Below are 12,352 nucleotides of genomic sequence, written 5' to 3' on the forward strand. Positions count from 1 at the left end.
AATATAGAATTAACTGAGTGTTTTCTTCACATCATCTTTGTAGCAAACTTTAAAACAACGAGAGCATAGGAAGACGGAAATTAGAAACTACCTCGAATTGTTGGAGGAAATCGAACGATGGCTATCAGGCACCAGCATACACCTAATGGAGATGACCGAATGCAGTACGGAGGAAGAAATGCAACGCCGAAAAGATGCGGAAAGTGCAGTTCTAAAAGATTTGCGCGAAAAGGAACAATTCCTGAAGGAGGTGTTGGAAAAGACAGCATCATACCTTGTGTACAGAGATGTAACGGATCGTACGACTGCGCTGAGAGAAAACTTGACCGTGCTGATACGCATCCTGCGAGAAAAAGCGTTGATTCTGGAGAACAATATTCAACGGCTTACTGAGCATTTGCATCCCGTCGAAGCAACGATCCTGCCACAAACGGTAGACATCGAAAGTCAAACAAGTCCACTGGCATCAATCGAACCAGTACCTGTATCGCTTGCCGTAGTACAGAGTGAAGTGCAACTTCCTGTTAATGTGGCTACTCAAGAATCTTCTGTCCAGACGCAATCCGCAGCGGAACAACATACTACCGACAATATATTGATCATTCAATCGGTGGTTAATGGACGTGAAACAGTACAGATCTCTAACGTGCCGCGCTCGATCGGCTTAGCGGATCAACAGCTGGAGGAATCCGTTGTCGTAGAGGCAAGGTACACACAACCGACAGAAGGAAGTGAGTTTGACAGATCGTCGGAGTTGTTGGTGAAGAATATTCCGACCCAGTTCGAGACCACTTTTACCGAACCAGACGATACAACCACGGAGATTGTAGTGAATCGGGACGGATCGAAGAGAATTACTTTGCGAAAGGTAGTCCAGCCTGCTCAATCCATCGAATCTACTACACCTGGAAAGGCATCGATTGTTACATCGGTAGACATGGCAACGCAGCAGTCGGAATCGCGTGCAATTACGGGTGACGAGAGTGTTGTGGTGGACGTTGAAGGAGTTGATGTTGTGCTGGAGGAAAGTAGTAAACAGGAACGGGATGAGGCGATAGAAGTTAGCTCACCATTGTTGCCCAGCGAGTCACCGATACTGGAAGCAGCCCAGACAGTGGTTGCTGAAGTACTGGAAGAGTTGGAACAGAAGATGCAAACGACTGAGCAGGCTGCCGAACAGCAGCCGGAAGAACCGCCACAGGTATTCGATTCACATGCTCAAATCGCACCAGTAGAGTTGATTGCTTCTATCGTTGAGTCACAAACTAGTACTAGTACACTATTAGGCGCTGATGCTGAAGTTGTTGCTGCTCCTACCGAAGCTGTTGCAATCGATTCCTTAAGCCTTAACGAACCACTTACAGCCGGCGGGGAATTAAACGTACCGGAGCAAAAACCGGTAGAGTCGATTGAAGACATCTGGCCACCGTCGGAACATGTGTGTGATGTTTCAGCTACCGAAAGATCGGTACCACTTTCACCAGTACATATGGATGCGAGAGAAGTTGTTACAGAACCCGTAAAGAGCGAAGAAAGCGAAGAGGCTCAACAGATATGGCCGACAAGTCCGGAACGTGGTTCCGACTACATCGAAATAGAACCGAATGTTTTGAAATCTGACGTGGAAGATGCAGAAGTAGAGAAATTAGTCCCGATAGTAATGGAAGATCAAGCATTGGAATATATCCCAGTTGATCGTGAGCAAGAGATAGAAGTACCTATCGTCATTGAAGGGCAAACTGGTGTTTCGAGTGTACCTCTTACGAGTGACGTGTCGGAGGAAATCATTCAACCACAAGAGGCTATTCCCGCCCCATTGCCCGACGCTCCTGCTTTGATAAGTGAACCCACGTTGGAAGTGATTGAATCAAGCACCTTATGTTCTGAACCGGTTGTAGAAACAACGATTACACAAACCACCGATACAATTGAAGACGCAGAAAGTTGCACAACAATAGTGGAAACAGTTTTGATAACTAAAACTACAACCACAGAGGAAATTATTGAGATTCCGGTAGAAGTAGAATACGTCGAGTCTGTTGCGGATGATGAGCCGGAGGAAAAGGTAATGATTGAAAAGGTGACGCATGTGACTACGATTGTAGAGCGAGTTGTTGTAGAAGATGATACTGAAGATGCTACAGGAGGTCCAACGATTGAGGAAATTGTTAGTGAACCGACTGCTGACACAATGTTGGTGAAACAAGAGCCGGTGCTTGCTACTCCCATCGATGATGAAAAGAATCTACTGGTACAAGTTGCATCGATTGGTGATTCGCAGACCTCTTCTCTGAAGGTGTCCATGACGGTTGATCCAACCGAAACAAAGAAAATAAGTGTGAGTTTGATCGAGGTGAAATCAACAGAAATTACTTCTCTCGATGATAACAAACAAACGGATACCTCGGAACAGGTGGAGTTTGAAGAAATTTCTGGATTAAAAGCAGTTGAGGTGGATCCAGGTTATGAAGCTGATAAAACGGCAACCGCCGAGGGCGAACCGGAGGATGACGATAAGGGCAAGAAAAAGCGCAAAAAGAAAAAGAAGGGTAAGCTCGAAAACGAGAAGGCCAGCAATACTGACCAAATGCCGGTAGCGGAACCAAATGCAGCAAAGTCGGTGCACACTGATGGTGGTTTGTCGGAGGCACAAGAATCGGAACAACGGTTTGACTCGTATCAAAGCTTTACAGAAGAAGATCAACCTCAGACCAGTACGGTGAACGTTATGGAAGAAGCCGTCGAGCCGGAGATTGTTGAAGTTCCGATCAACATTCAGGAGAAAATCGTGGTACCCACCGAGGTGATTGAGGCGATCTATACGGAAGACGTACAGCAGCAAACAACGCCAACTGAGTTTATGTCTGGACAAGAGGTTCGCGATCCAACTGATGTGGAGATAGAAAAGATCACCTCAGAACGATTGATGGTGCCGATCGATTGGGAGCAACGATCCATGCAGACATCACCTGAACCAGAGATTCAGCGTACTTCTCAACAAACCTCTCCTTTGATGGTCGAACAGCAAGATTCGGTAACCGAGCAAGAGACAAAAGAAATACAAACGACAATTGTAGAAGCAATGGAGATAGAAACACAGACTCTGCAACCTTTGGAGCTGGTTCAACAGGAAGCACAAACCGACGCACCGGAAGAATCGGTAGTAGCTGTACGCGAGGTCGACACTGTCGATACAGCAAACCAAACAGTGCCTATTGAAACGAAGGAAACTCAACAGCAAGCCGAAAATACCGAGGAAATTGTGGGTCCTATATTGGGACAGATTGTGAAGGAAGTGATTGATCCAGCAACATTGTTCAAACGCCAATCGGCGCAAACTAGCCCTGTACATTTTGCTGAGCATACTGCGTCAGAACCGAGCGTAGCCGTTGAGAAGACAGATGATAGCGCACAAACAAACTTCCCTGATGTGCAGGATGCTAATGTTGAGACGGACGCAGTGCTTTTTGAAGATCGTGGAATCTCTCCGCATGCAGAATTATCTGTGATGGGAGAAGAGAACCCGTGCGTTGCGCAGCCTGTGGTAACCACTGAATGTGCTATGCAAACAAGTCCAATGCACGATGTGGTGCAGGTAGAGTCGGAGGTGTCACCAAAATACGAAATACAGGATGAAATTCTCATACAAACTATCGCTCAAAACGCAACAACGGTCGAGAGCGTCGATATGCAAACTGTGCAAGTCCCAACGACCGAATCGGACGCCCAAACTACCCCGGTAGCGGTAACGGAGATTACCGAAACGGTTACAATTAGTACGCAAACGAAACCAGAGCAATCACATGTAAAGCCGGATGAAGAAGCGAAGCATACTTCCGACGATAAGGAAAGCACCAAACGTCCGAAGTCGAAAAAATCTAAAAAATCGAAGGAAAAATCAATCCCGATAGAAGTTGAAGTGAGTACGCAGATGATGGTACCTAGCTTGAGTGCCGGTGGTGTACCGGTTCCTGGCTCTGGTGGAAACGAATCGGTAACCGTAACAAAGACGATTGTTACTGATGGCAAAGGACCAGATGGACAGGGAGATGTCAGCTTAAACATACAGGTCGACATTGATCCATCGTTTGGTACGATTGAGGAACGAACAACTTCATCCTCCTACGATGAGAAGCAGCCATTGACAACGGTCAGTTGCCCGATCAACGAATCGTTAGACCGGTTGCAAAATCAAAATTTGCAGTTGAGCTTATCTGATTGTTTCTCAATCATGAAGTCGCAGCAAAACTATGCCGAAAACCGAGTCATACCGTGGAACGATATTAATCAAATGTTTGACCACATGAAACTCCCGTCACTATCTCCAGCTACGGACGACAATATGCAACGGGAAAATGATTATCCGATTTTGAGAACATCAAATCTGCTTGATGAAGATGACGAAACTATTTCAACAAACGACGATCTGGACCAGATGCTGCAGTTATTACAACAGAATGACAACGATCCGATCGCACAGCAACATGTACTGTTTGATGTGGTTGAAAATGTGGTCAAATCTTTGGAAGATCTCGATGCAGGAATGACCGTTGCGCAATCGAACACGACAGATGGAGGGTCAGCCTTGCATCGTGCGAAGCTGCTCCGGGTGTATAAAATTCGGTTGATACGCATCGAAGAACATATAGTTAAGATCATAACATATGTGCAACGCACCAAGACTGGTCTCAATAAAGAGGTGGATGAATGCCTCAATAATTTGCTGCGACAGGTAAAAGCCCTCGAGCAAACGGTCGCAAATGGGGAATCCAAGATCGATATGAATACCGCGAAATCGCGTATAGTTGGTGAACAAATACGTAGAGCGGGCGAGACGGTTGAGATGGTGGAAAGCTCCTATAACGACCTCGTGGCGAACGATACCATTGCCATTAGCAGCAAACTTGGTCTCATTCACAACTTACAAGAGCACTGTAATACGGTGATGTCTTCATTGAAGTCGTTCGACAATCCCGAGATAAAGATGGACGACAATACAGCTGGTGAGTTGGATAAAGCTATTCATGCGTTGCGCCGACTGGAGAATGGTCTAGTGTTGGAAAGAAACAAGCTCGTACAGCTGTGCAGCCTGGCCGATGAGTACGAGCAGACATTGCTCGAGTTCCAGGAGATAACAGCTACGGCAGAAGTCTTCATTGAAAATGAAATCGTTACCAATTCGCTCGAAGAGCTGCAGGAAGAAATGCAACGATATCGCAAGTTTTTCGTCAATTTGAACCACTGTAAGGCGATACTGGAAGCGCTAGAAACCAACCTCGATCCATTAACGCGCCAGAAGTATGCCGAGCTACATTCTTCCCTTTATAACCGTACGAAGGTAATATTGGAACGGGCCGTCGATCGGGCTGGAAAGCTGGCATTGGCAGCATCGCGCTGGACCGTTCTAGAGAAGGAGATGGTGGACGAAAAGCAATGGCTTCAGGTGGCTCAACAACGTGTGCCAGACTTGAGTAACGTTTCGTCGCAGGACTTTGAGCGGTATATCACGATGTACGAATCGCTGGAACAGGACATTGCTAATCACTTGACAAAGATGCGATCCCACCACGAGATGGCCCGGCACATGCACGAACTGATCTCAGCACCGATTGTCGAGAGGGAAAGTAACGAAGCGTTGCTTGTGGCAATGCAACTACAGGAGGAGGTATCGCTGTATCTGAACTTGGTGACCAAGTTTAAAGCGCAATGGAATAGATACAATACCCATGCGGATCGATTGGTTGACTGGCTGGATGTATGCCAGGGCAAGTTAGCTAATATCACGATCGAAAAGAACCTCTCCGAAACTCCAGTCGATGATATGCGCACGTTCTGGGAAATTAAGGCACAGTACGAGGTGCTCAATAACAAAGTGTACAAAACCGCCAGCGACACGTTCGGCCAGGCACTACGTACTATTTCTGTAACGGACGAGCAGTTGCAGCGACAACTGCACGGTCAGCTCCTAGACGACTGGAACGCAGTGTCGAACCGTATCGACGACATACAGCGCCACATTGCGGAATCGATAAAAACTAAAGGTACACCACCGGGCGATAAACTTGCATTCATCGAGCAGGAACTGCAGGAGATTGCCCGGGAGTTCGACAGCAGCAAAGCGGTACTGAAAAGCCAGGAAGATCTGTACGCGTACATCGAACGGATACAAACGCTCAAGACTCGTATCCAACTGATCGACACCGAGCTGGTAGGCCAGTTTGCATTGGATCTCGACTGTAACACTGAGAAAGCGGGTGCCGTTTTCAAAACATCGCGCCATCTATCGCAACAGATATCGGAAGAGCTGGATGCGGCCGAACTATTCTACCATCGGCTGGAAGATATTGAGCTTGGTATAAAAGCACAAGAAGAACGCCTATCGGGTATTGCTCGTGTGTTGAACGAATGTAGTGGCAGCGTTAACGGCAAACGATCGGCCATCGAAAAAGCGCTGGCAGATTGTAAAACCAGCCAGGATGCACTCGGACCATGCTGGAGCGAGTTGATGCGTCTTCGACAGATGCTTCACACGCTACCGATGAACCTCAAGGTTTCGGTATCGCCCTTACAAACGGAACGGGATTTATCCACGCTGCAGAACGTACACAGCGATCTTGAGCACCGATCGAACGAAGTGATGACGTTGTTACGGAATCGTTTGGCACTGTGGAACAAGTTCCATAAACAGCTCGACATGATTCAGGAGCACGTACAGGAAACGGAGTTTATGATGGAACTGTTGCAGCTGCAGGAAAGTGCTGACTACAACCGACTGTTGAAAGCAACGGAACGTTTAGATGTAAGTATTTAATGTCGTATCAGTTGAACATTCATACATGGTAGTAACCCAATGTGATCTATTTCAGACACTTCTCGCGGATATTGAAAGCAGGAAAGGCATGATTGAAGATCTTGAAACATTGGCACAACCACTGGTAGAATCGTCGGATGAAAGTGTTTCAGCGGAGATCCAAGAAACAGTTCAACAGATAAGCGTTGTGTGGGAAAGTACCCGGGAAAATTTGCGCGAGTTGTGCGAACGTTACGAGAAGGCTGTTAAGCTTTGGCAACACTATCACGACGTGTGCGACACCGTGAAGGACTGGGTGAATCACGAGTACACTGACTACGATGAGTTGCAACGTTTGGAAGATCTGCCTCAGGTGGAAGTATACCAGCAAGCGCTACTCGACCAGCGTCAGGAAGTGGAGAAGCTCCGTAAACTGATCGGTGATATAAACGAGCAAGTTGGCTTCAACGTGGGTGATACGCTGTTAGCGGAGATTGACGAATGTAGCAAGAAACTGGAAGACATTGAGCGGAATGTTATGGAGCAACGGAATAGGGTGCGTGAGCGGGAAGCAGCACGTGTGGATAAAGCCAGTGTTGTGCAAACTTCTCGGGGTTTGTTGGATCGCATTCAAGAGGTACGTATAGGTTAATGGTTATCGTTATCCATTATTGACGGTTTTATGTTTATTTACAGAGCCTTCAGCAGGCCGGACATTCACAGCGCACAGCTGATGAAAACCTTTGCAACAAAATTGTCGACCTTCGTTCGTACATGCTAAGCTTGTGTGTTACAATAGCACGCTTGAAAGACATTCAACGCGACAGAGAGCAAGCCGATGATAACGGAAATTTGCATAACATCCATTCCGTATCACAAAACCTGCTTCAGGATACATTCCAGCAATATCAAGAGCTTGTGCAGCAGCTGGTTACCCGGTCGGAAGATGATGAACGATTGCTGGACTTCTGGCAAGAGTATCTGCAATTTGTCATGGCATTCTTGTCCGAACCCATCCCCAGTGATTACGGTCAACTGAAAGCGCACCGTGAGCAGTGTTTGCTGATCAAGATGCTTTTGGTTAGCTTGCGCAAAGTTCTACTGCAAAAGAACAAGATCGATGTGCGGCTGGTGGAGCGATTCAACATGCTAAGCGAACAGCATTCCGATCGCATTGACCGGTACTTGGAGCGAATCGCGGAAATCGATAATCGGCTCTGGCACTGGGAAAAGTTCCGATCACTCGGAGTTAACCTGTACGCAGCATTGGGTGATATCGAGCGCGAAAAGTTTACGCTCCAGCTGGAGTACATCAATTTGCCCGAGCTACCGAAGTTGATTGCAAGAGTAAATAGATTGTTGGAACAGTTCCCCCGGCTGGAGGGAGATTTGAGCGCGATGAATCAGGAGCTGGCACAGTTGACACTGTACACCAAGGACGAGTGCACATTGGTTGGAATGAGAAGCGAACACGGAAAGATTACCGAAAAAGTTGTCAAGCTGCAGGACAATGTGGAAACGTGGAAAAACTTCCTATTCAGTATTGATGAGATGCACGGACGATTTACCAAACAGTCGCTGGAAGTGGAAGCTCATTTGAATGAACTGGAGGAATATCTGAACCAACTTGATGCAGATCAGCGCAACACATCTGATCTGGGCGTGGAGCATCGATTTAGCGGTGTGCAGGCGAGACTCAACCTGATCAAAAACCATCACGTACGATTAGACACGGTTCGATCAAATCTGGAAGGGATGGGCCAACTTCACGAAGAACTGAAAGCATGCATCAGTATGTTCGATGTACAGCGGCTTCACAAACGTATCTGGACATTGTGGCAAATCTTCGGCAAACTCGAGCAACGTGTTGTACTGCTGGTGAAACTGACCGAAGCGCGCTCACGCAAGAAGAAACTGTTCCTGGAACATTATCAATTGCTAATGGAGTGGATGCGAGTGTACGAATGGAAAGTGCGTGATCCCGCCAAATACGAATCGTGCACCGATAACCAAGCGTTCATTCAAAGTATGGAAGACACAATGCGACAAGAGTTGGGTCTTAAACAGTGGGAGAAGGATTGGTTGATGGCTGTAGGCAGGGATCTTCTGCAGCATTGCTCGACATCGGAAGAGTATGAAGAAATTACCAAGCATCTCGATACGCTTGAAAAGGATTGGAGTTATCTGTGCAGCATGTGTGAGAGTCGCACTGAGACGTCCTCGACAGTACAGATGAGAATGCGTTCGCTTGAAGAACGCATTGCCGAGATCAAAGCATGGATGAAGACAATTGAGCGCGAACTGGCAATGCCCTTTGTAGTGGACAGTTTGGATCAGACGACTCTAGATCGATTGTTGGACGATTACGAAAAACTGCAGCGATCGATTGAAAGTAACAGTGGTAACGTGGCGGAGGTACTTAATCTGTGCGAAATAGTGGCGATCGACGTGCAATCTTATAGTGTCAACATCAACATTCGAAGTATCCAGAGCGATGCGAACGATCTGGATATACGATGGAAAAGAATGTGTCGCGTCTCGGGTAGTCGCAAACGAGATCTCATGGATTTGTGGAATACATTGTTGAGTTTGCAGAATGGTCTGCAGTTTCAGCAATGGGTTTACCAACAGCATGAGCACAATCGTCGATTGGAGCAGTCGATGACTACCTGCGACGGAGATCAGATGGCTGAAGAGCTAGAAGGCATAGCTATACGGATGCAAGAACTTGAAACGAGAGAAGAGTGTCGGGTGTGTTTGCGTAAGCAGTACATATCACTGGTACAGAACGATCTCGTTTCGGGCGAAGGCATACGCTTCGTCACGACACCAGTGCACCAAATGTTGCTCGTCTGGAGCCGACTGCTACCGGACCTAAGCGAACTACGTAACGATCTAGAGCGGTGCAGATCAGATGTGGGCAAGTTTGTAGTAAAGTATGAACAAATCATTATTGCTCTGACCCAGATCGATGTACAGGTGACACAGATCGAACATCTACCACCGGAATCATCAGCCGAAGGTCCAGTTTCTCCGGAGACTCACATTCAACGTCTCCGCGATTTGCACAGCGAACTGTTGCTCGTTGTGGAATTGTTCGAAAACGAGGATTCACTGGGAGCAAGTCTCATTGAGCAACATTCAGCAAACCAAACCCTGAAGGTGGACATTCGACAGAAAATGGCCGAGTATCATCAGCTGGGCAACGGGTTAAAGGCACGTCTTGATGCGCTGTTAACCCGGGCTACAAAAGCTTTCGAAATAACCCACGAAAAGGACGTAGCCGTCCAAGTGAACACATTGCGCCTGGAACGAAGTGAATCAATCACCGCAAAGGACGCATATCGCTATCAACTCGAGACGGCGCTGGCAGAAGCTGTCACTAATTTGGGCAAGTTGGAGGAAGCAATCGCGGCTATCAATGCAAACAACTTTGTCGGTACGACACAGAACGTATCAAAAGCATCGGCCGCCTGTGAATCGTCCATCGAGCTGATTAAGCATCTGAACACGCTGCTAATCTCGGAATGTCATGCCACGACAGAGGAAGCATTTAGTGCGCGTGTGAAAGAGGAAACGGAACGGTACCAGCGTTTCCTGGCGGAATGGAAACAAAAGCAAGAACAGCTGGAGGAATCAAGGTATGCATGCGATTCTTTGTTTCTACAATGTACGCAATACTTCCTATCCGAAACCATCACGCGCACGTATCATCCATATGTTCAGCCAACTGCTAGAAGCGGATGCTAGTGCTAATTCACCATTAATCAATGCAGATTTATCAAGATTCGTTGCAGCTTCACTCATTCATACATTTCTCTTTCTATTCACTTTTTCCCACTTTCTCTCCATTTCTTTTTCTCAATATCATGATTGGGCTTGACCGTTGTACTTGCGCACACTATGCCAAAAATACGAAACAAAATTATAAAAAACGTACATTTGGTTCCCTCCTGTCACGATGGATACAACACTGCCGAAACACTCACTAAACATTACTTCTTCGCTGACTATCTTGTCTACACTGTTCTTCACAAACTCTCTGTTCCGTCTGTTCGCCGCATCGCAGGATCATACCTAATGCTTACAATTTTAACTGCGTACAGTAAGTGCTACTCTACTTCTCTACTGCCTAGGACTATAACTTTACTCGTGACATTTAATTGATTCAAATAGCCTATTAGTCAAATTGCAATTATTCCCGCCAGATGGAGCTATTCCATTTTGCTGAAATACATTAACTAAATCAGCAACTCCATCTTTAGTGAAATGTCACGAATTAAGTTATCGTCCTAAATTTACTAATTTCTTTCTCGCTCTACACATCGATCGTGGTTATGGTTGATAAAACCTTAAATTAATAATAACTTTGTTTTCACATAGCAATGCGGATTATCTGACATGTCCATTGTGTACGAACCGGAACTGGCAGCAGATTGACAACGATCTATGGCGGTTGGAGCAATGGCTAGCAATGGCGGAATCGACACAACGGAACCAACTGTCAAGTCCCCCATCGGATATCGATGCACTAGAAGATACGATACAGGACCATCGCGAATTCCTGCTAGACCTCGACAGCCACAAGAGCATTATCAAGTCGCTGAACATTGTAGGCGAACATCTGGCGACACACACACGGGACACCTCTCGGGCAGCAAAGTTACGTGAACGGTTGCAGAAAAACAACCGACGTTGGGATACGGTTTGTACTGGTGCCTCCCGGTGGCAGTCGGCACTGAACGGTGCACTGATGGAGAACCGTGAGTTCCATCGCACCATTGCCGAGCTGAGCGGATGGTTAGAACAAACAGAAAACAAGATCAAATCATCCGAACCAATCGATTTGACTAGCGATCAACGATTGGTGGAAAAGAAGTACCGTATGTTCCGGGAACTACGTGCTGACTTAATGCGCTGTGAACCACGTGTGGTTAGTTTGCAGGAAACTACGTCGCAACTGACGAAATACGTGGACGCTAATAAGTCGGAGAAGTTTGATGAGGTGTATGCGAAGTAAGTGGTAACCTGTTTTTGTCGAACTTTTGAAGAGCCCAACCTTAACGTTTCTTTCCATTTCTTAGATTAACTGATCTACGATTGCGCTTCCACTCGATACGCCGCCTAGTGGAGATGTACATCATCAAGATAGGTGCGTCCTTGGGATATGACAGTAGCACCAGTCTGGCAGATGTTCCTTCCACCTCGTCAACGACGTCGCTTTCGACCGTTGATCGACAACAGGCAAGACGCCGACAAGCATCAGATCAGCAGGAGGTAGGTGCAAGCGAGGACACATCTCGATGTGTGATTCTTTGAGAATATATCTTGCCACCACCACCAACACCATACCACCACCACCTATCCAACCATCTCCAACTATTCACCGCTCACCGCCAACGAAGCTTTCGTCGTCGTCGCCGTCGTCTTCGTCCTTTGCCGTCACCGTCGGGCTTGAATCAGACGGTTACGGGTTTAATTTTTCTGTTGCGCACAGTGTGTCAGTAAGTAGTTGAGTTCATGCACGCCTAAACCGCTCGCCACGTCACCCCCGAAACCAAC

The 12,352-nt window shown here is 46.9% G+C and overlaps 1 protein-coding gene across 1 annotated transcript in view; it reads left to right on the plus strand.

Annotated features, from left to right (window-relative positions):
• The window catches only part of LOC128301385 (muscle-specific protein 300 kDa-like), a 74,545-nt gene that overhangs the window by 60,390 nt on the left and 1,803 nt on the right, over positions 1 to 12,352 (plus strand). Inside the window, exons 19-24 of the mRNA XM_053037831.1 lie at positions 44 to 6,799; positions 6,867 to 7,427; positions 7,487 to 10,431; positions 10,860 to 10,895; positions 11,174 to 11,806; positions 11,875 to 12,067. Coding sequence (XP_052893791.1) covers positions 44 to 6,799; positions 6,867 to 7,427; positions 7,487 to 10,431; positions 10,860 to 10,895; positions 11,174 to 11,806; positions 11,875 to 12,067 — 11,124 coding nt within the window. The remainder of the gene's footprint in view (positions 1 to 43; positions 6,800 to 6,866; positions 7,428 to 7,486; positions 10,432 to 10,859; positions 10,896 to 11,173; positions 11,807 to 11,874; positions 12,068 to 12,352) is intronic.

This window comes from Anopheles moucheti, chromosome 3 (genome assembly GCF_943734755.1).
Source record: "Anopheles moucheti chromosome 3, idAnoMoucSN_F20_07, whole genome shotgun sequence".
Lineage (NCBI taxonomy): Eukaryota > Metazoa > Arthropoda > Insecta > Diptera > Culicidae > Anopheles > Anopheles moucheti.